The sequence below is a fragment of the Neovison vison genome, chromosome 11 (assembly GCF_020171115.1).
Source record: "Neovison vison isolate M4711 chromosome 11, ASM_NN_V1, whole genome shotgun sequence".
In the NCBI taxonomy this organism is placed as follows: domain Eukaryota; kingdom Metazoa; phylum Chordata; class Mammalia; order Carnivora; family Mustelidae; genus Neogale; species Neogale vison.
This window is the reverse complement of record NC_058101.1, coordinates 113,823,220-113,847,435: the sequence shown is the minus strand read 5'-3', so window position 1 is coordinate 113,847,435 and position 24,216 is coordinate 113,823,220. Positions and strand designations below refer to the sequence as shown.

At 33.7% G+C, this 24,216-nt stretch overlaps 1 protein-coding gene across 1 annotated transcript in view; it reads left to right on the top strand.

Annotated features, from left to right (window-relative positions):
* GRID2 (glutamate ionotropic receptor delta type subunit 2) overlaps positions 1-24,216 on the top strand; it is a 1,460,772-nt gene that overhangs the window by 1,176,266 nt on the left and 260,290 nt on the right. The window contains exon 11 of the mRNA XM_044224485.1: positions 10,274-10,586. Within this exon, the coding sequence (XP_044080420.1) occupies positions 10,274-10,586 (313 nt within the window). The remainder of the gene's footprint in view (positions 1-10,273; positions 10,587-24,216) is intronic.

Below are 24,216 nucleotides of genomic sequence, written 5' to 3'. Positions count from 1 at the left end.
CAGAAATAGAGTAATTATTTAACATAAGGAAACTGTATTACTCTTAAATTTTAAATTATGAAGAAAAGGGTAAAATGCATATAATTATTATAAAAAATTACTATAAGTAAGTGTCATTTGATATCAAGTTGGGAAAGAGTACAGTAGCCACATGCATTTGAATCTTCCCATGCCTTACCTCCCAAATTATAAAATCACCTAGAGATACAAATAAAATCACATCTGACCACAGAAAATCTCACACAGAGATAATTACATTCTTCAAATTATCTATAAGTAGATGTATATATATATATTTGACATATATATATGTCTATATATAATATAGGTATAGATATATAGATATAATCCTGACAGAGATAACACTGGAGTCCCAGCTGAGGTTGCAAGTCTTTGGGTGAGATGAGAGGAGACGAAACATGTAAATGAGCTCATATGAAAGAAGAAGGCAGAAAACATGCATGAAACAGAACTGAAATTACCCTCAGAAAGAAAGAAGTTTAATACCAAGTGTTAGTGCAAGGAACAGAAACCTAGAACTTAGTAAACCACAACACTGCCTCTGAGGAAGTGACTAAAAGGTAAGTAATACCCTCAGGGAAGCATTACTTCTGGAGGACAAGGGAAAATAGAAAAGATGCTCCTTGGAGATGTTTTAATGAAGGTAAAGTAAGGGCAGTAAGTGAGGAAAAATTAAGAATCCTGTCAAAACTGAACAGAAACAACACTTACCAGCCCCCCCCCAAAAACACACTCCAATTAAAGGAACCACATGGTAGTACACTGACAGAAGGCCGTTCTATTGAACAAGGAACCTTGTCTACAAATTATCCAGAAATTGAGTAATAATTGGAGAAATAATTGGAGAAATTCCATTCAAAACTACTCTCAAAAGAAGAGAAAGTATGACTCATATATTTCGGTTTATCAAAGTTCTTCTCACATAGACAACTACAAGAAAAGATAAAATTGTGACATTAAACTCCAAATGAAATTAAATGTCTCAAACAATCATTTGAAGTTCATTTTTAAAGAAATAAGCAGAATCAGAAATTCAAAATTTAACCATTGAGATGGCCAAAATGACAAAGAAATGCAACAACCTCAGAGTATATATTGAAAAACAATGTTAAAGGTGAAAATCAGAAGACATAAATTACAATTTGCTCGAAGGAGAATAGATTAAATGACATTGAAGGAAAACACATAAAAGAAGAGATTGAAAATGAAATAAAGAACTAAGAAAGTTCAGAGTGACAGGATCAAAATTTTTTAAAAAAGTAGACAAAGAGGGTATACGTATATATTTGAAGTTTCTGAAGAAGAAAAACAACAAAATGAAAAAATGTTTAAAGGAATATTCTAAGGAAATTTTCCAGGAAAAAATAAGAAAGAAAGAAAGAACTTTTAAATATACTTAGGGTTCCTAGAAAAGCTGATCCAGGACAGTAGACTCTGAGATATATCTTAGGAACATTATTAGATAGACAAAGAAAAAATTCTCAAGGCAAAAGGATCAAATTACTTTAAATGGCAAAGAAATTAAACTACTCTCAGATTTCTCGGGAGCAACACACAAAGCAGGTCAATACCAGGGAAGCACTTCCATGAACTCAAAAAAAGAAAAGGTAAACCAAGGATTTTATGTCCATCCAAGCTCCCCTTCATGGCTATGGGAAAACAACAACAACAACAACAACAGGACAGTTTTAAATATACAAGCACTAAGAGAAAAGTGGACACTTGAGCCTCTCCTGATGAAACTATTGGACTACAAGCTTCATTCAACCAAGAAATAATAGAGGGACTTTTATGTTTAATTGTGGAATTGATACTAAGACAAGCTTAGAAAGATGGGTTATGGATGCACAGGTGGCTGAGTCAGTTAAGCATCCACCTTTGGCTCAGGTCATGATCCCAGGGTCCTGGGATCCAATCCTGCCTCAGGCTCCTTGCTCACTGGGGAGCCTGCTTCTCCTTCTGCCTGCTGCTCCCCCTGCTTGTGTTAGCTCTCTCTGACAAATAAATAAATAAAATCTTTTAAAAAAAGAAAAAAGGAAAAAAATGGGTTAAATAATAATATGAAATCATCATAGGTTCTCAAAATGGAAGGATAGAATTAACTAATGGGAGGAAAGGGGGAAAGTAAGGGTGAAGTAGGATATTATTATTAATAATAATGAAGGCAGGGCGCCTGGGTGGCTCAGTGTGTTAAGCCTCTGCCTTTGGCTCGGGTCATGATCCCAGGGTCCTGGGATTGAGCCCCACATTGGGCTCTCTGCCCAGCAGGGAGCCTGCTTCCTTCTCTCTCTCTGCCTGCCTCTCTGCCTACTTGTGATTTCTGTCTGTCAAATAAATAAAATCTTTAAATAATAATAATAATGAAGGCAATAAGTGAAATTCACAGGTTCCATTTAAAACTGAAAAATCAATGAGTCAAAGGTTAAAGGGGAGAAAGTGAGAGTGAAGAAGCCATAAAATGTACAAATATGAAGCTAACCATTACAATGAAAGTATAAACCTTTCTAAAACCAAACGAAGGAAAGTGACAAAGACATACCCCATAGAAAAACACAGTAAATACAAAAAAACTTCACATAATAATAAATAGCATGTATATAAATAAAAATAATAACAATAAACAAACAGATTTGCATATATATCAAACACAACATTCTGATAATATATTTTCTCAAGAACATATAAACATTGGCAAAAATCAATCACAGAAAAAAAAAAAGTACCATAAAAAAAGAACAAAGAAAGAAAACACCATTAAGTTCCATTCAGGGAATAGATTACAAATAAATTTCTCTGATTAAAATACAACAAAACAAGAAAAAAGAAAAGGCTTTCCACCTGAAATAAAGGCTTCTATTAAAAGACTCTTGGATGAAAGGAGAAATACAAACATGAATTACAGAACTTTCCTAGGAAAACATACATATTCAAGTCTATAGAGAATATTTAAGAAGTGATCCATAGTCTTAAAATCCACATCAATAAAAATTAAAGACCTTAAATAAAAATATTTAATTCCACCTCCAAGAGCTAGAACAAGTACAACAACTTTTAACAAAAGAATATATAAGGAAGATAATAATGGAAGTAAAAGCATGAAAGAAGAAGGCAGAAAACATGCATGAAACAGAACTGAAATTACCCTCAGAAAGAAAGAAGTTTAATACCAAGTGTTAGTGCAAGGAACAGAAACCTAGAACTTAGTAAACCACAACACTGCCTCTGAGGAAGTGACTAAAAGGTAAGTAATACCCTCAGGGAAGCATTACTTCTGGAGGACAAGGGAAAATAGAAAAGATGCTCCTTGGAGATGTTTTAATGAAGGTAAAGTAAGGGCAGTAAATAACAGAAAAAATAGTAGATTTAATTAAACAGACAAACACCAAAATTACTCTTAAATATAGTCAACCATAAGTTTAGTAAAGGCAATGTTGTAATTGCATCTTGTAAAGATGATTCAGGCTTCAATTTAATTTTCAAAAACTATATTATTCATATCAACTGAGGAAACTCTGATGGATTGAACTCTGTTTGAAAAGAAGATGACCAGTCGTTTGAGGAATATGAAAATCATATCTTGAGAAGAGTGATTGCATAAGCAAATTATTTTTAGTCTTAAAATAATATTACCAATTGTGAAATAAAATAGTATTCTTCAAGTATTTGAAAGATTAGGTAGATCTTTTCAGATTTACAATGTGATGTATAGATAACAACACAAAGACACCTAATAGAAGATATACATAAAAACAGGTATCTGTTCATATATACACAAAGCTTTATATTAATTAGAATATTTCAAATGTGGGGCGCCTGAGTGGCTCAGTTGGTTGGACGACTGCCTTCGGCTCAGGGCGTGATCCTGGAGTCCCGGGATCGAGTCCCGCATCAGGCTCCCAGCTCCATGGGGAGTCTGCTTCGCTCTCTGACCTTCTCCTCGCTCGTGCTCTCTCTCACTGTCTCTCTCTCTCAAATAAATAAATAAAATCTTTAAAAAAAAAAAAAAAAAAAGAATATTTCAAATGTAAATTGTTCACCTTGAAAAGATGCAACTGGACTTATGATAACATTACACAAAATAATGTATGTGGAACATGTAACATAGCACTATATATATAACTATTAAATAAATGTGTGACTATTAGTATTATTAATATAATGTCCTTAGCATTATATTTAAGCATAAATTAAATGATTATTTGTGAGTTATGATCATTTATTTCAGATTAAATTTAGAACCATATTTTTTAACCTCAGTTTATGCTTCTAAGTAAGATTCAGTTATTGTATGGCTTATTAGTCATGCCCCCTTATAATATACATCCATCTCCTTTTCATGATTTGAAGGAATGCAAGTCTTTTATCTCCTTTAAAGGAAAATGTTATGACTGTGTAATTAGAATAGTTTTGAAAAAAGTTATTTATATTCCAGTTTTAGTTCTAGTTCTTCAAAATTCAAATAATCACTTCTTCATTAAACATTTCATTATAAACATTAAAAAATACATTAATATTTTTTAAAATATTGGCCTACTGTAGTAGACTCTTGATTATCTCAGCTTATGACAAATAACATAAATATAAACATATTAATAAACCAAGACCCTTATTAAAATAAGGTAATTATTGAGGTAATTATTCATTAAGCTATAAATCTTTTATCAGTGCTATAAGACTCAGTAAATTTTAATATTACCATTTTCTTTTTATTCTGTAAAAATTTCTCTCCGTCAGGAATGCTGAAAAAATAGAAGAAGAATTTATAAGAACTGCATGATGAACATCCAGTGGTTGTTCCATCTTTATTATTCATATATGAAGCAAATTTTTATTGATCATGAATCTATGCCAGGCTAATCTTGTGGATACCAGGAATATGTCAAATTAAAAAAAAAGAAAGTCATAATCTTTACCTTCATGGAGCTTGCAGTCGCTTAGAAAAATCAGACATTAGGGACGCCTGGGTGGCGCAGTTGGTTGGACGACTGCCTTCGGCTCAGGGCGTGATCCTGGAGTCCCGGGATCGAGTCCCACATCGGGCTCCCAGCTCCATGGGGAGTCTGCTTCGCTCTCTGACCTTCTCCTCACTCATGCTCTCTCTCACTGTCTCTCTCTCTCAAATAAATAAATAAAAAAAAAATCTTAAAAAAAAAAAAAAAAAAGAAAAAGAAAAATCAGACATTATTCAAAGAATCACACATATTTGTAAAATTACAACTGTCACAACTACTAGAGAAGTGAGGAATATAGGCCTCTGATAGTATAAATAACAATTATTATTCTAATCAAAAGTGGTCATACATACACTACCCTGAGGAAGTGTTAATTGAGTTGATTTACGAAAATGAACAAGTATTTACTTGAAGAACTTTCAGGAAGGCCAATCCATTTGGTAGGAATAGCATGTACAAAGACTATGCATCAGGAAGAAGTGCTGGAAAGGAAAATGGTCCAGTGTGTATATGTTGAGGTAGGTTGAGGATAGTCTATCTAAGGATGTATAGGCAATATTAAAGAGTTTAATCCTTTTCCTAAGGGCAGTACAATCTGTGGAAAACCTTTAAACTGTGACAGGGGATAGTGTTAGACTTGCTCTCCACAAAGATTACTTTGACTGCTCTAAGAAGATTAAGAGAAGAAAGATGGTAGATTTCATCAACTGTGGTAGACTCCTAATGAGCCCATAAAAGCAATGGTGAGAGCTGGAAATAGTAGAGAAGTGAATAGATACTAGGATTCCCAGGTGGTAGAATCAACAGTGACAGACAGGATAGGAAGCATAAGATGGGAAAATATAATGAGACCACCAAGATTTAAGACTTCTCTGAAAGGATAGTCATTGAAGCAGGAGACACTGGTGGAGGACTGGTTAGAGTCAAACACATGAATATGGTCTTGGCCATGTTAAATCTGAGGTATTTTTGAGACATATGATAGAAGTGTAGTTACATATATCAGTCTATATTCCAGAGCTCAGATCTGTATCTAGAAATACAAATTTATAAATCTCATGTATGAATGGGGACAATGGAAGTAATGGATATAAATGGAATTGCTTAGGCAGAAGATCTCAAATGAGAGAAGTCTGTAAGGCCCAACTCCAGAGCATTGCCAATGTGAACTTGAAAAAAAGAAAAAGAAGCTTATATCATGTCATGAAATCCAAGGAAAAGAGTGTTTTTGATGGAGATAACAGTCATCACTGTCAAATATCAAGAAACCTAAACAGATGAGCACTAAGTTGTGTCCACTTGACTCAGCAATATAAAAATTATGAAGTACTATGTTCATTGAATAATAAAGTACTTAACAATATGGGTACAAGAGGGGGCGCCTGGGTGGCTCAGTGGGTTAAGCCCCTGCCTTTGGCTCGGGTCATGATCTCAGGGTCCTGGGATCGAGTCCCACATCGGGCTCTGCTCAGCATGGAGCCTGCTTCCCTCTCTCTCTCTCTGCCTGCCTCTCGATCTACTTGTGATTTCTCTCTGTCAAATAAATAAATAAAATCTTTAAAAAAAAAATATGGGTACAAGAGAATCTTCCTGCTTTTACCAGGAGGTTTGGAAATAGAGACAAATCTTTAGAGAAAGTTGTGAAAAGGAGAGGAGAAAAGGCAATCAGATTCAGAAGTTATGGAGTAGAGGACAGGCTTTTCTGTTTTCATTTTTGTTCTAATGCAAAGAAGTTACAGAATCTTTTCACAGGAAATTTACATTTGACAGGATGATGTTTAATACATAAAAGACAGGAGATTAAATAATTGAAAGAGAGAATTTTATTGGTAAGTTTACTGATGGAGGGACAGTTTTGGGAAGGAAGACAGCTCATCCATTGTACACAGAGGTTAAATAGATAGATTGGGTGTGGGATAGAAGTTTAGAGATAGAAATAAGCCTGAATTTTAATCTGATATCTTCTATGTTCAATAAAACAGCAGTGAAGGTCATCTTCTAAGAGTTGGGGCAGGGAGTACTGGAGAAGATTAAAGGTTTCATGAGGGTAAGGATTTGAAAAGCAGAAATTGGACAAGTAAATAGAAATGTATGCATAAATAGACAGATAAATAAATGATAAGGAAGGAAATTAAAGAAGGAAGGGAGGCAGGGCGTAGGGGAGGGTGAAGGGACAGAGGGGGGAAGAAGAAAAGAAGTATGGAAGGAAGGAAGGAAAGAAAGGGAGAGGGAAGGAATAGGAAGGAAGGCAGAAAGAAAAAAAAAAAGAAGAAAGAAAGAAAGGCAGTGAAGGAGGGAGGGAGGGCAGGAATGATCATTTGTTTCTGATCATTTTTGGTATTTTGGTAATGTTCAAGAAGTTTTGGGGCTATCTTTATGAATCTGTGGTTCTTGGCTTGTTTTTTCCTGCTCCAGTAAAACTTCTTTCATACAAGTAAGGACTATCATGTATTTATATCAAGCCAAATGATCTACTGTATTACTGATTTTGGAGAAGAGGGTGAAGTATTTCCTTAGGAAGGTGTATCCAAATCTCAGAGATAGGAAAATGTGTGCATATATGTTTATGCTGTGTCTGTACATAAAAGTATTTTACACTTACTTGTAATAAGTAATGTACATTTACATGTAATAAGACCATTAAATAATTCCAATATGCCCTCCACAAGGAGACAGAGAATTTATCCTTAAAAACAGGATAGCCAAGTGTTAAAAGTGGACCAGAATTTAGGAAGCTCTCCATTGGAAAATGATAAGTAATTATTATGTTTAGTATATATTTTAGCACATGCAATATAATCAGTTTCCTTTTCCAAAGAGAAAGCACACATTATTCCCTAGATATCTTTTTTCCATTATAGAAATTCGTTCGTGACACTTATAAGTATCTATTAGTAGAATTAGTATATGAATATTCCAATTCACAATCATTTAAGTGTTAAACATTTAATAATTTATCAGCAAAATATTGACGAACATTTACAAGTATTCCATCAACTTGTCAGTAAGTCCTTCCTTAGGGGAAATTTTCTGATTTTAATTCAGTCATAAAATGCTTTGGGTCACTAGTGCATCAATTACTAAATTACTGATCCATAGTACTATAATGTCCTGAAAAGTAAACACAACTTCTGAAAGCCTAATTGAATCTTGGAGAGATATTTATTCACCACTGAATTAAGATAAACGAGTCAACTCACAATAATCACACTAAACTTAGGTACATTCATTTCACAAATGGATAAACTGAAGTTCAGAAAAGACAGAACTAGAGAGATAAAGATCCAAGGTGGATTTTCAACCTGAAAAGACCTAATTCCTAATATCTAGCTACAGAAAATAAATACATGAGTTTGAAAGCAATAACAATTATTTCTCTGAAAGTTCATTTTAATGTAATTTTATTGAGTTTAATACCTCTTCATTAATAATTATAAACTCACAGTGTTTATACTAATATGATCTTGTTGCAATGTAAATAGTGTAATTTTAAAAACCCACAAAATTGTAGACTCTTTTAAGGTAAAGATGGTCCTAAAACTAGTTATCTTAACCACTTACTATCTGGGTTACTTGGAAAACAAAGGAGGTTCTGCAGTGCGTCACTGGTTCCCAGCACAGGTTTGCGAGTAAGAAAAACCAAGCTTTAATACTGGATTATGTGCTTATTAGCCTAACTAAATGAGTTACTTAATTCTTGTAGTTTCCCCATCTAAGAAATGGAGGGGAAAACACATAATTCATGATTTATTTTAAGGATTTGACAAAATTTATTTAACTACTTAGTGCTGGGCCTTGCAGCAAATATATATGGGCTGAAAAATATGTATAAATGTAGATATATATACACATACAAACACACATGAAGTTTAAATTTAGCTTAGAATAGTTTTGAGGACATTATTACTTTAGAGCCTAGATTTATTTGAACCGGTTTGCTTTCCATTAGGTATGTTACTTTTCATGTTTTTGTGTTTTTGTTTTTGCTTGTTTTTTTATTTGTTTTGATCTCCAAAAAACAAAAAACCAAAAAAACAGTTTCTATACTCCTTCATAAAACAATGCAAAGGAAAGGAAAATACTAACAAAATGTTCAACAAACAATTACTATTATGTGTATTTGTCTGGGAGGAGCTTCCCACAGCTTTAATCATAGCCATGGATCATTATTTCAAACTAAGTATGTCTTTTAGGTATTTAAATGTGTGTTCTCATATCAAGGAATTGAAATGTAATCCATTTGTTCTGTGATCTCACTGCAATTCTGCTAAATGTTTCAAATAAGTAAAACAGCATGTATTGTAGTTTTGAGTGCTATCACTGAATCTAAAGAGATACACATTGAAAAGAAGGGTTGTTACTCCAAGAAAAATTAGGTCTACTTAATCTTTAATTTTTCATTAAAACATTTCTGAGGTTTATACAATAAAATCATGGTAGAGACTTCCAGCAAATAACATTATAGCTTAGAACTACATGAAAGTTCTAACAAATTGTAATATATTTAGAGCTTAATAATATAAATTCTGGAGGTGCCTTGGTGGATCATTTGGTTATGCATCTGCCTTCAGCTCATGTCATGACCCCAAGGTCCTGGATCGAGCCCCACATCTGGTTTCTTGCTCAGTGGACAGCCTGCTTGTCCTTCTCCCTCTGCCTGCTGTTCCCCCTGTTTGTGCTCTCTCTCTCTTTCTGTGTCAAATAAATAAATAAAATCTTTAAAACATATATATACTTCTGATGCAGAGAATATATATATATATATATAGAGAGAGAGAGAGAATATATATATAATATATGTATACTTCTGTTGCAAAGAAATCTAAACTGAGAGCAAAATGCCATGTTAAGGGAGTTTTTTAATTTACCTGCTTAATAATTTACATGTTAAGAAAATAATTATATATCTTGGGAGCATTTTCTCAGAAAGAATTCTTTAGAATAAGTTTTGCCTTTGCTACTGTGCTAATGATGGCTTTGATAAAATGACCCAAGGAAAAAAGACAATTTCCTTCAGGTATTATCTGGGTCTGAAATATTCTTCACTGATTTCACATGCACTGATAACATGAACAAGGTAATTTTTTCTGACTCTGGTAGGGCAAGATTTGCAGTGAGAAATGCAAAATTTACACAGAGTTTGCCTCTAAGAAATCTCTGCAGTGTTTTTCAGTTTATATAAAAAGACTAAAGACGTTGCCGGAGGCATCTGTTTTCTTTTCCTGAAGGCAGGCTGAAGCACCATAAATCAAATTGTTTTTCACATTGTTCATTTAATATTTTCTCTTTCAATTTCTCAGAGAGCCGACATAGGGATTTCTGCTTTAACCATCACCCCGGATCGTGAGAATGTGGTGGACTTTACAACACGCTATATGGACTACTCAGTGGGAGTACTACTTCGAAGGGCTGAAAAGACAGTGGATATGTTTGCCTGTCTTGCACCATTTGATCTGTCTCTATGGGCTTGCATCGCTGGCACTGTTCTTCTGGTGGGTCTTCTGGTCTATCTCCTGAATTGGCTTAATCCTCCACGATTACAAATGGGATCAATGACTTCTACTACTCTCTACAACTCTATGTGGTTTGTGTATGGATCCTTTGTACAGCAAGGTAAGGAGAAAAAAAATGCTTTTCAGTCTGAAAAAGGAATATGTTTCAAATGCCATGAATCAGTTAAGAATGTTCTGTATCTGACATCAATAAGTGTTCTAAAGGGTCTTCACAGAAATGCTCAGAAAAGAATATTTCCTACCCTTTCCTAGAGGATCTCAAACACAGCAGGTTTTCCACAAAAATGGTTCATTATCTTTTGATGTAGGTTCAATTTCATCAACAAAGCCAAAAATGAATGTCAGAGGTAAGGTTAACAAGAAACTCAAGATAAGATTTCCCATCCTCCTCCACTATTTTTTTTTCCTTTCTCTGACATTCTGAGAAATAGAATGGGATGAAGTAGCTTACTACCAGAATAGACACTGTTTAATTATTTACATATGTAAGACATGTTGGGACTGGTTCTTTGTTCAGAGACATTATTTAATGTATTAAAAATATTCAGTGACAGTGAGAAACTTTGATTAATTTAAGATTCTGATAACAAATATTGTCTTATCTTTCATATTTATTTATTTATTTATTTGACAGAGATCACAAATAGGCAGAGAGGCAGGCAGAGAGAGAGGAAGGGAAGCAGGCTCCCTGCTGAGTAGAGACCCCGATGTGGGACTCGATTCCAGACCCTGGGATCATGACCTGAGCCAAAGGCAGAGGCTTTAACACACTGAGCCACCCAGACACCCCTTATCTTTCATCTTAATAGTTAATTAATTTTTAGCAATGATTTAACTTATAACTTCATTATATTCTAAAGAATTTCTTTGTTTTGTTATTCAATATTTAATCTGCCCTATTCTTTAAAGTTGTCGAGTTAATTCTATTACTCTCACCATTTTAGAATAGAATAATACTTACTAAACTCCTTTTTTGAGACTATTGTCATTACACAGAATGAAATAATAAAATACTTAGGGGATTGATAGTTTCTTACAAACCTATCACATATATTAAAGAGGAGAACTATGTGCCACAATGAAGATATGACACTTTTGCCTTAATATTTATAAATTTCAATAGTATCTTCTTTTTTATTCACACTTGCTATTAGATCTTTCATTAAATTTGAGTAATTGTTCTCAACTGTAAACTCCTGATTGAGACCAATGGTCCAGAGAGGGCCTAGGACAGAGCTCTAAGAAAAGGAATGGGTTAGAGGAGCTTTCAGTGGCAACTGATAAGGAGTAATGAGAAAGACCCAAGTATCTTGTATAGCATGTAGTGGTATACATACCAAATAAAGACAATATTTAAAGATGGCGGGTTTGGCCAACTACATTAAACATTTCAAAAAATCAAGTAAAAATAAGATTTGAAAGATACTTACTGGATTTAGCAATGAACTTGTTATTGGTAGTATTCCAGTGACTGTAGCTGCATCACCAGATCCGCCAAAACCTACCGATTCTGTGGGTCAGAAGTTTAGACAAGACATAGGAAGGATGGTTTGTCTTTACTCAGTGATGTCTGAGGACTCAACTAGACAACTCAGAGTCTGAAAATGAACTAATCTTGTCCATTTCAGTTACATGTCTGGTAACTGATGCTGGCTGAGGGATGGTAGCTTCAGTTTTCTTATATGGTCTCTCTTCATGGGATAGTGTGGCCCTTCTCACAGAATGATAGTTAATTTCTCCATAAAGAGCATTCCAGAAAGAGAAAAAAAGAGTCAGTGAAACAGAAAAATGTTACAGTCCAGGTTGGGGATCACAAACTTGTATGATGGTGTGAGTTCCTCAGAGGAACATCCTATGATGTAGGGAACATCCTGGTTGTGCCCGTCTTGTGACTTTGTTATAAGAATTAAAACAGGTAAAATTATGAAGTTCTTAGATAAAATAACTCATATAAGGGTCACATAATTGCTTACCAGATAAGTAAAAAATAAAAACAAATCAGACTCAGCTATGGATAGTTAGGCACATAGAAAAAGGATAACAAAGCAAATGATTTTAGATTATTGGCAAGATAATGGTTAAAATGGTAGCTCATAAGGTACATGAAGCAGTAAAAAAATAGAAAGACCAATAATGACAATTCAAGAACAGTAAGACGGGAGAGTAATAGAGTAGTAGTGGGAGAGAATAGAGTTCTTGATGAGGTCAAAGAACAAAAGTGGAAATATTAGTGTGAGGGAGTTTGAAGTTTGTATTTATGAATTCCTGAAGTTAAGTACTGGTGAGGGACTTCAAAGCTGATCAAGGAACTGAGAGCCCAGAGGATTAGATGAACCATCTGCAATGATAGTCAGCTCGGATTGGAGAGAAAGAAAATGAGCCAGGTGCCGAAGTCGTCAATAAATGAGGAGAAAGAGCTAGGAGATGCCGATAGATATGAGCAGTCTAAAAATAAATGTTGGTATAGTTAGATGTAATTAACCTTTGTTTTCACCTTACTTCTTTCCAATCTACCCAATTTTCTGTACATAGTTTTAATAACCACCAATATTCAGTTGACCACCAAACCTACATCACCCATTCTTTGATTTTTGTTTTATATATCCAACTGCTCACTAGACCACTCTCTGGATATAGCAAAAGCACCATGATTTTCAACAAGCCAAACATTGAACTTATTTTACACTTTAAAGCTTTGTAGCTTCTCATATTCTTTATTCCAGCTGATGCATTGCCAGCAACTCAGATACACAGGTTAGAATCTTTGAAAACAGTTTTGGTTTCGTCTTCCTTCTATCCCTTCTATCCAACTGTTATCAAGCCCTATGAATTTTACCTTCTAAATATTTCTAGAAGTGAAAAGCTTGTCTCACCTAGACAGATAAGCCTACACTGTTACCTAGATTAGACCTACTTCATTCCTCATCTGAACTACAGAAATCTTGTTAACAGGTCTTTCTTTTTTCAGTTTTGTCCCCTGCAAACATATGTTCCACATACTTGCATATATATTCAAGTTATTTCTATCAGTTAGAGCTAAACACATAATTCCCATTCTTTAAATATTTTCTTGGCTCCTCAATGCTCACAGTTTAGAAGTCTGAGTTATTTGGAACAGGAACAGTATTCTACCGTTGGGCTCCTGTCCCAGGCTCAATTCTCATCTCTTACCACCCATGACTCACATTTAATTGTTCAGTTACTCCAAATGGCTTTTGTCCTTGAACACAAGATTGTGTCATGACTCTTTGCCATTGCTTCTGTTCCTTTCAGTTCCTAAAATGCCTTTATTACTAACCTGCTTAATCTCTATTCTTACTCTTTGCTTTCATATGGTAATTTACTATGCATCCTCTATTTCTTCTTTTGAACTCACTTCTTTTTGGAAATATTTGCTGGGGTTAGGAACCATCTTCTAAACTTCTGAAGATATATTTATTATAACACTCATAAACTATTATGTAATTGCCTTTTCTTCATTTGTCTCTGAATCCTTTGAACATAAAACAGTGTCTTATCTTTATAGTCCCTTTGCCTATAGCTCAGTGTCTTGTACATATTAAGTGCTTGATAAATACAAACTGATCAACTAAATGAATAAATACATGCTAAATACTTAACAAAACAAAGCATGGCATTAACGGCAATATTGTGCTTATTAGATTATAATGTGTTCCCCAATGATCTAAATTCAGTAAACCTAACAGGAAATTACTCAGAATGTCTCTACTGGTGTATTTTATTAAGTGGCTAAGATGAGGAACTTACAAATAAGGTATCCAATTTGCTGAACCTTTATTTCTTAGGATGTTGACATGTTTTCTGAACTCTGCCTCCAGGTAGCCAAACTAATTTTGGGGGCACATCCAAGAGAAAAAGATAAGTAAAATTACCCATATGGTTAGCATGATTTTCTAGTTATGTAAACATGAAACAGATATCAAAAGCTATAAATACGTTAAGCTTTTCCATCCCAACTGAGCCTTTAAATGAATTGTACAGCCTGTAGGTTGATTGTACATTAATATAAATTTCTAGTGATGGATAATGTGGAATTGCGTATAGTTAACTACTTCATCTCTGAAATGTTGCCATTCTTTCTAACAATGAAAAGGTCAATTTGCTAAAAGATACAGAAAGCAACTTTACATTGTGATTAAAAATAAATTAAGAAAAAGTTCCTAAACTCTATGAAAAAAAGAATCAGTCAGTGACAGTGTCCATGGACAGGCAATGAAGTTAAAATTAGTGATAATTTTCAACAAAAATATAGTCTTTTTAAGAGTACAGCTGTTATTCGTATTACAGTCTTTACTGAGTCACTAGATCAGATTGAATAGGGATAAAAAGCATTTCATATATTATCAGATGTATTTCTGAAAAAACAGTTTAGGGACAGCTAAAAGAAAAATGTTAAATATATGCCAGTTGTTTACTAATTCTGATTTTTAAAAAAAGTCTGTAACTTCAAAGCATTCTGGAAAAATAGCTCAGGGAATCCAACTGTGCAAAAGCAGTATGGCCCATTATAGAGATAAACTTAGTACATCTGTTTGGCTGAAACATTAAAGCTTGTGAATTAGATAGTTAAATGCATGAATGAGAGACCAATTTTATGCAAGTTTTGTTGTCATTTTATATCCTCTTTTATTTCCATGTCTACATGCATTTCTCTGCAATCAACATACTTAAACAACTAGGGTTTGATTTTTTGAAGATCCCTTATGTTTTGTTTATGTGCAGTGATTCTTAATATCATCTGGGCCTGGGGGTGGGAGGCCTCTATGACTTTTTCACACATATGGTTGAATACAATTTGTTTCCTGTTTACTTGCAAAAGGAAATTTCAGAGTTTGCCTCAGCTGCTTTTGTCTGATTGTAGAATGTACAAATATTTATAATCATGTAAAATATTTAAAGTTATTACATATGTTTATTTACCAGCAAGCATTTATTAAGTACCAACTATATGGCAGGAATAGGAAGAAGAAAAGGAAAACAAGGAATAACTATATCTACTGGTTTACTTACTGTTTCTTGGGCATGCTGTATGTCATGCCCAACTTAGATGTTTTGAGTGTGGTCATAAATAAGAAAGATACAGTTCTTGCAGGCTTGGAACCATCTAAATGGACCATAGCCAAATGGGACCAAAAAAACTCCTTCCGATGAGAAGAGCAGACAGAATTATATTGGAAAGAATAAAGAACTATAATTCCTTTGAAGCTTTCTTAAAGATCAAATAGCTCCACAGATGCCAGTGATGAATAGAAAGGGGGCCTTTAGGAATAGTAGAAGATAACCTGATGGCTGCTGCTCAAGAGTTAACGGGAGAGGCATCATGCAGTCTTTGAGATCCCAGGACAATTTTTGGAAGAAAATAAAGAGCTCTTTCCACTGCCAGATGGATTGCACTGCTACAAGAATCACAACTTTCTCATTTCCACACACACAAAAAGGAATCAAACATTCTTCTCTATCAAACTAGGCAACTAAAGAGATTGTTGATGAGAGAGCATCTCTTTAAAACCTTGCATAGGAGAATAACTCAAAAAGACATCCATTTTTATAGTGCAGATATCAAATATACGAAATTTATCAATGTCCTAGTCGCAAAACCCCAAAGGATTCAAACCTTGTAATGCAGTAGCTAAATCCATTCCTTTGTAATGTTATTTGATCGTTCACGTTCAATTTGAATATAACAAAAATGATATTGGCTAACTTTTGTTTACTGACCCTAATGAACGCAAAGAAAATGAGAGTAATTCCCAGTGACAGGCTAACGAGACTATAGAGACAAATTTCTTTCTACTTTCTGTTCTTATAGATACTAACTCAAAAAAGTTCTCTGTAATTGTTATTTAGGTTCAAAAAACATCTCTGTTGTTGCTAATTATGATTGGCAGTCCTTAACAAAAGGAGCGCCAAGCATCCTGAGATCTGTCACATCCACTTGAGAATTTCCCCATGCTGATTTAAAACATGACAAGGTGCTCATTTTCTTTCATTTTATCACCAGAATTTACCACCAAAGGGGAAAAAAAAAAGTTGAGCTTTCACATTCTCAGATACTATTCTAAATCTATCCTTATGGGTGTGGGGAATGAGTAATTTGTGTGATAGAAAACAATGCAGGGATGATAAGATGGGAATCCATTGGTTTACATTTCCAATGAACTGTAATGAGCTGCTAAGCAATGATTCCATGAATTATAAGTACGGAATATGTCCCTGAATTTCATTTATTTTAATACCAGCTCTTCATGATTTAAGCCAGAAAATCCTTTCTCATGCTAAACTGGGCTTTTGAAGAGTTGAAAGTCATCAAGGCATATGAGGCAAAAAAAATCAGATTTCTGCTCATAAAATGCTTACCGAACAAGAACTGGTGAAAACATTTTCTCAACTACTTTGAACTCCTTAAGAATGCATACATAATTAAAAGCGTTATTTTAGTATTTAAGGAAACAAAGGAGTGGTTTCCTGAGAGTCATTAAAAAAAGAATTCCACACTGAAAAGTGATTTTAAGATACTCTGAGTTGAATTTTTATACTTCCCCAAGTGCTATAAGAAAAAAAAAAAAACAGTTTTAAAAAATCTAAATTTAGGGGTGCCTGAGTGACTCAGTCATTAACATCTGCCTTTGGCTCAGGTCATGATCTCAGGGTCCTGGGGTCGAGCCCCAAATGGGCTCCCTGCTCAGCAGGAAACCAGATTCCCCTCTCACTCCCCCTGCTTGTGTTCCCTCTCTCGCTGTGTCTCTCTCTGTCAAATAAATAAATAAAATCTTTAAAAAAAATCTAAATTTAAGTAATGGAAAAGGAGGTGTCACGGGTCCCTTAAAATAGCATTGATAGCATGGTAGTACTCAGTACTTACAGTACCATGTTACAAAACCCCTCAGCTTAAGTAACAGGAATAGGGTCAGACATCACCCAAGATAAATTTATTCTAAAGATCATTTAGGATTGATCAAAGTTAAACTATTGGGATCAAAAGACTATAGGTGGTAATAGAGACCATCAGTTTAGAATATAAATTTAGAAATTCAATTTTTGTTTGACCTGAATCCATTTTTCTCCCTTCACCTATGAATACATATTTAAAAGTTTAACAATGACGGTTGACTAGCACTAAGATACATACTTATAAGCCAACTATAATTTCTGGTTTATAAAATTGATTAGTAATAAATTCCTGTGATACTTTTGTTAAGTACCCTTGAATGTGGCATAGACTTTAATTTTTCACAATTTTAAGGCAGAGAAATTACAATGTATGATATAATATATAAATTCACATCACATATCTCATCATATAGAATAGCGTCCCTTATTTGTAAGCTACATTTCTTGATGACAATCATTCATCTTTATATTAAGATTTAACAAAACACCGATGCATGACCCATATTTCCATGCTGTGGACACATAAAATTGCTCTTTGATTTGTGACCATGACTAAAATTTATAGAGTCTCTTTATATTTACAGCTCTGTGTCTTCAACTCTAAATTAGCAATCCATTTGGGGCAGCTATGTACTTTGTCCTCTCTGCTCCACTTGTTTCCTAGCACTTGATGTTTATATCCACATATTTTATAGTACTTTAGCATGTACTTACAGTATTTCTTCTGCCTGTATGATTTCAAGTTCTTTTTTCTCCAGCAAACATCTGTTTATTTATTAAATAAGAATTATTTATCTAGTCACGAAGGTGAGGAGGACAGCATGGTGACAGTCTTCATGGAGCTTTCAACGTACAAGAGAAACAAACTGGTAAACACACAGCTCCATCACAGAATCGTAATTATCATGTTGAGGAAACCACGAGTCATGATGAGCTTAGAGTTTACAGGCATGCTGCTATTTGGCGCATTGTAATTAGGTCAAATACATACAAAGTCATGACCAATCAAAGTGAGGAACATAGACTTGGAACCTATTTTTTACCTAGTGACCACGGAAGAAATGAATTGTCCAATCAACTCATTCTATCTTTGCTTTCTGATCTATAAAATAAAGTGCTAGATTATTTTAAAATTTTCTTTCAGCTCTAACATTGTAGGAGTCTATCATCAATATCTAATTTAAGAACTATTTTCATATCTTTGTGTTTCTTTGAGATAGAGCTCAGTTTTAAATCCTATATCTACAGTTACTAACTATATGACATTGGACAAGTTGCTGAACCTCTAGGTGCCTCAGTTCCCTAAATAATAATTGCCTGGTCCATCAGGTGTTTGAAAAATTGATCGCTCATGGATATAAAACACTTAAAACTGTGTGCATGACAAAATAGGCACTCAACATTGTAATTACCTCAACATTTTTGCAGGCCACAGCAAGAAATAGAATCAACCACATTGTTTAAAACTTTATACACTCATAATTACCTCACAGAAGAAAAGCTTTATTTCAAAGAAACATTTAATTAGGCATAAGGAAATGTATTAGGAAAACTAGTCTAGCTGATGAAAATGCTTATAGTAAAAACCATATACTAAAAAATTCAGAATAACTTCGTCATTCAGCTAGATATGAAAAACTAAAAGCATTTTTTCCCATGTAAGTACATCATCATTACATATATTGTGATAAACTGTAGCACAGCAGGGCCCAAGATGCAACAAATAATGAACTCAGACTGAGTGGAATTATGTTTTGATTCAGGATGCTTCTAATTTATATATTAAGTCCTTAAAAAGATTAAATAATTTTAAGAATTAATCTGTAGGGACTGTAAATATGTTTTGTTTTTGGAATTATGTTTTGAAATCTGTAACTAAAATAGCACAAAATTGAGTATGAACATCATGTAGAAGGCTAATTTTCCTAAACTAACCAATGCTCACAAACTGCCATTGATGACAGCTTAGAACCATTTGGATCCATTCCAGAATTGAAATGATGGTGATGATGATGGTACTTCAGTTTTTGCTTATTACACTCACAAGGTCAGTATTGAAACTTAGAATATTTAATAATTTTTTGAAGCATAATTGGCATGTATTACATTAGTTTCAAGTATACAACATAGTGATTTGATGTTTGTACACATCGTGAAATGATCACGACAATAAATCTAAGAAGCACATGTAGTTACAGAATTTTTTATGATGAGAACTTTTAAGATTTACTCATAGCAACTTTCAAATACGTAATGTGGTATTATTGACAACAGTCACTACACTGTACATTACATCCCTGTGACTTATTTTTTTTTATAACTGGAAGTTTGTATCTTTTGTTTCCTTTCACCGATTTGGCCTGCACTGCCTCTGGCAATCACCAATCTGTCCTCTGTGTCTGTGTGCTCAGTTTTTTTCATCTCTTTTGCTTTTTGGAGTCCACATGTGAGACCATATGGTATTTGTCTTTCTCTGTCTGACTTATCTCACTTAGCATATGCCCTCAAGCGCTGCCCATGTTGTTGAAAATGGCAAGATTTCATTTTCTTCCATGACTGAATAATATTCCATGATATACACTGAAATATTATTCAGACATGGAAAAGAATGAAAAAAAATTTATATGCATATATAACATGTATGACTATATATAACATATTTCTTTACTCATTCGTCAATCTTAATGGACACTCAGGTTGCTTTTGTTTCTTAGCTATTCTTTTGTTTTTGCTTTTGTTTTTAAATATTTTATTTATTTGACATAGAGAGACACAGCAAGAAAGGGAACTCAAGCAGAGAGGGTAGGACAGGGGAAGCAGGCTTCCCACCAAGCAAGAAGCCTGATGTGGGACTCCATCCCAGGATCCTGGAATCACAACCTGAGCAGAAGGCAGATAATTAATGACTGAGCCATCCAGGCACCCCTTAGCTATTGTAAATAATGCTGCAAGGAGCAGGAGAATACAAATATCTTTCCAAGTTAGTGTTTTCATTTTCTTTGAAATACCCAGAAGTGGAATTGCTGGAGTGTATGATAGTTTTGTTTTTAATTTTTTGAAGAAGGTCCATACTGTTTTCCAGAGCATCTGCCCCAGTTTGCATTCCTCCCAGCAGTGCTCAAGGGTTCCCTCTCTCCACATCCTTGCCAGCACTTGTTAATTTTTGTCTTTTTGATAATAGCTGTTCTAGTAGGTGTGAGGCGGTAGTTCATTGTGGTTTTAATTTGCATCTCCCTGATGATTAGTGATATTGAACATCATGTGTCTTTTTTGGAAAAATGTCTGTTTGGATCCTTTGCCCAACTCTTACTCAGACTTTTTTTTTTTTTTTTTTTTTTTTTTTTGCTATTGAGTTGTATGAGTTTTTTATATATTTTGGATATTAGCCCCTTAGCAGATATATGATTTGCAGCTAGTTTCTCCCACTTGATACATTGCCTTTTCATTTTGTTGGTGTTTTCCTTTGCTGTGCAGAAGCTTTTTAGTTCAACATAGTCCCACTTGTTTACTTTTACTTTTGTTGCCTTTGTTTTTGGTGTCAAATAAAAAAAAAAAAAATCATTGCCAAGAGCAATGTCAAGAAGTTTACCACCTATGTTTTCTTCCAGGAGTTTTATGGATTCAGGTCTTACATTCAAGTCTTTAATCCATTTTGAGTTAATTTTTGTCTATGGTGTAAGGTAATGGTCCAGTTTCATTCTTTTGCAATATCAATAACTATTTGGTTGTTTAATATATTAATAAAACTAAAAGCAATCTTATCTCTTATAAATAAATATAACCCATATTAAATATCATGCTAAAATTTTAAATTCATTGATGGAATTCCTTTAAACTTAAGAATTTCTAAACTGTAGTTTCATCACTAACATACATGCAATGCTTATAGATACTTTTAAAATACAATATAATACATAGGAAAGTTATAAATAATATAGTTAAGTATATGTACCCTTTAATTTATATTATTGCAGTGCTGGAATATATAACATCAGATTTAAGGTTAATTTTAAGATGAAAACAATTTCTAAGTAACCAGTAAAATTTGTGACTTCCATCTGATAAAATCAAAGCATGTAATAGTATTGTGAGTTAAATTTGTGGGTTAAAGCAAAGAATATGCCATGTCAATATTGCTTGGTTGATTCTAAATTAAAATGCCTTTGATATTATTTGATCAATATTAATAATCTAAAAATAAATTATATTATTAAAATTATTGAAAAAGAATAAAAGATATTTGGAGGCTTTTCCAAAAATTATTTTAATATTTCTGCTGAGAGAAGTTACCAGTTTCCTAAAGCAACAACCACTTGTGGCTTAAAATAGAATTATTTGAGAAGTCTGTATTTTAAGTAAAGGCGATTATAATATTTTTGGCTTTGAAATTTTGAGATAGTATGATTTCACATAATTACCTACAAAGTCATGAAGAATTTTTGACAGGTTTTCTTTTACCTTAGGTCCTTTCTAATATCTGATGGTGTCCCTTTTCCTTCTAAATATAAAGTAACTTTGCTATATCAGCAGGGCTGCGGCAAGCACTACATTTCTGTACTATTGCTTTCCTACTCTCAGAGTTAAGGCCACTTAGTCCTCCGTCCTCTGCCTTACATCACCACCCAAGGAGTACTATAATCCTCTAGAAATGCATTGCCTGGAGTGTGGCACTGCTTAATAAATCACTTCATCTTATTTATCTTTCTCTTGACATATATCTAGCAGCAGGAACCATTATGCTGTGACAATGTTAAGTTCTATTGACATTTTCTCTTAATTAACTACACCACTGGCCACCAACTTAACACTGGGAATAAACTTCCTTTATTTAACGTTATCTTGAACAAAGGAAGTCTTAAGTTATTCATTGTCTTCACAGATATCAAAATATCTTTATTTTTTCAGACCAGCCTATTCTGCTGAGAAAATAAAATTTGTATGGAAAATTCATGTTGCACTATTTCTTAATTAGACAAATGACCAATTAAACAAGTGCATTTTTCTATTAGATATCTTAATGAACTTATGAGAGCTCTATTATACATGCCTGAATTCCTCTGTGATACCACTTCCTCAATCAATGGACTGACTCTTATGCACGTTTTTATAAATTCAAAGAAACATTTCTTCTGGGGTTAAAAAATGTTTTACATACTTTAAATCTAAGTGTTTGTCACTTATAAGTCACTTATTTATTCAACATTATTGAATGTCTACAATGTGACAGACACTCCTCAAGCTCCTGGAGATACCTTCCTGAGAAAAACAAAAGATTCAGGCTTTTATGGAGCTGTTATTCTAGTGAAGAGAGGCAGGTAAAAAACAATAGGCTAAATACATACATACATAAGTAAATGACACAGTTTATCAGAACTCAAATACTATAGAAAAAGTAGCTCAAAGGGAAGGGAATTTGAAGTATATATGGTTCAATAGGTTCAGTAGGTTCATTTAAGTAAGCCTCTAAGCATTTGAGATTGGAGTAAGGACCTGGAGGATGGGAAGGAATGTGCTGTAGAGATATTGAGGCATTGGGCAGGGGAGTCAGGTATAGGGAATCACAAATAGAATGACCTGCTCCAAGAGCCCAGAAGGACAACTTAGTAGGAGGAGAGGTCAGAGACATCCCGAAGCTCAGATGAGATTAGGCTGTATAATTTTCTGCTTCTACTTTGTAGTAATGAAGACTCACTGGAGTGTTTTAAGTAGAGGAGTGGCAGGACAAACTTCTAGATAAATTTTTAAAAAAAGGTTTTAGAAGGCATTAACTGTTAAACTATTCTCTCTTGTGTTTCCAAGTCCTCCAGCATAATTAGGGATTTAAGAACTGTTTCAAAAAATCATAGATTTGTATCTGAGTCATGACTATATTTCGTAGGTGCATGAATGTTTGTCTTTTTAGGCTGATATATATTGCTTACAGCATATGTCCATCCAATGAATCTTCCAAAAACCTTAACTCCAAGAGCCAGTCACACTTTTTTACTCTCCAGATGAAGTAATTATGGTTATCCATTTCAGACAGCATATCAACATTAAATGAAAAGGCACATATTACTCCCAGCTTTATTTATGGTGACAGCTCCTGAAGAAAACCATTCTCTTGTAAGTAATCTTACCCAGTGTTCTTGGTAAAAAAGGACTAGAGAGAGGAGCAAGAGTAATGGCATTCTCAGTTTATTTCTTCCTTCTCAATCAATTTCCTATATCTTTCAGAAAACAATAATTGTTATTTTACATAAATTAGTTTAGCCCTTTATTTGGTTTACATATCTATATTAGATCTAAGTATGTATCTATCTATAGATAGATAAAGAAATTTAATACATAGAAGTAGTTGTAAATATCTATCCATATATATCTATGCCCATATCCAGATATGGAGAGAGAATTTTTTTCCCTATACCAAAGTAAACTGCTAGTAACAGTTTGCATTCAGAGTAGAGTTAAATCACTCCCCTGTTCCTAAATCAGCAGTAGTAAACCTCTCTATAGAAAATTTTTCCTGTAAAAGAATGTAATTGAAGATCTTTCTTACTTTTATTTGCTTGAAATTTATATATACTTTTCCTTTACCCAAAAAGATTTTAAAATCTGCTAACATCATAATAGTACTGGAGTCTTTTGATTCTCTCTCAGAAAAATAAATCAATAACATTTTAATCTCAGTTTCCCTTATCAAGGATTAAAAAATTTGATTAAAATTTTTGATTAAAAAATCTCTTGATTTTTTTTTCCAATTTATTTATTTTCAGAAAAACAGTATTCATTATTTTTTCACCACACCCAGTGCTCCATGCAAGCTGTGCCCACTATAA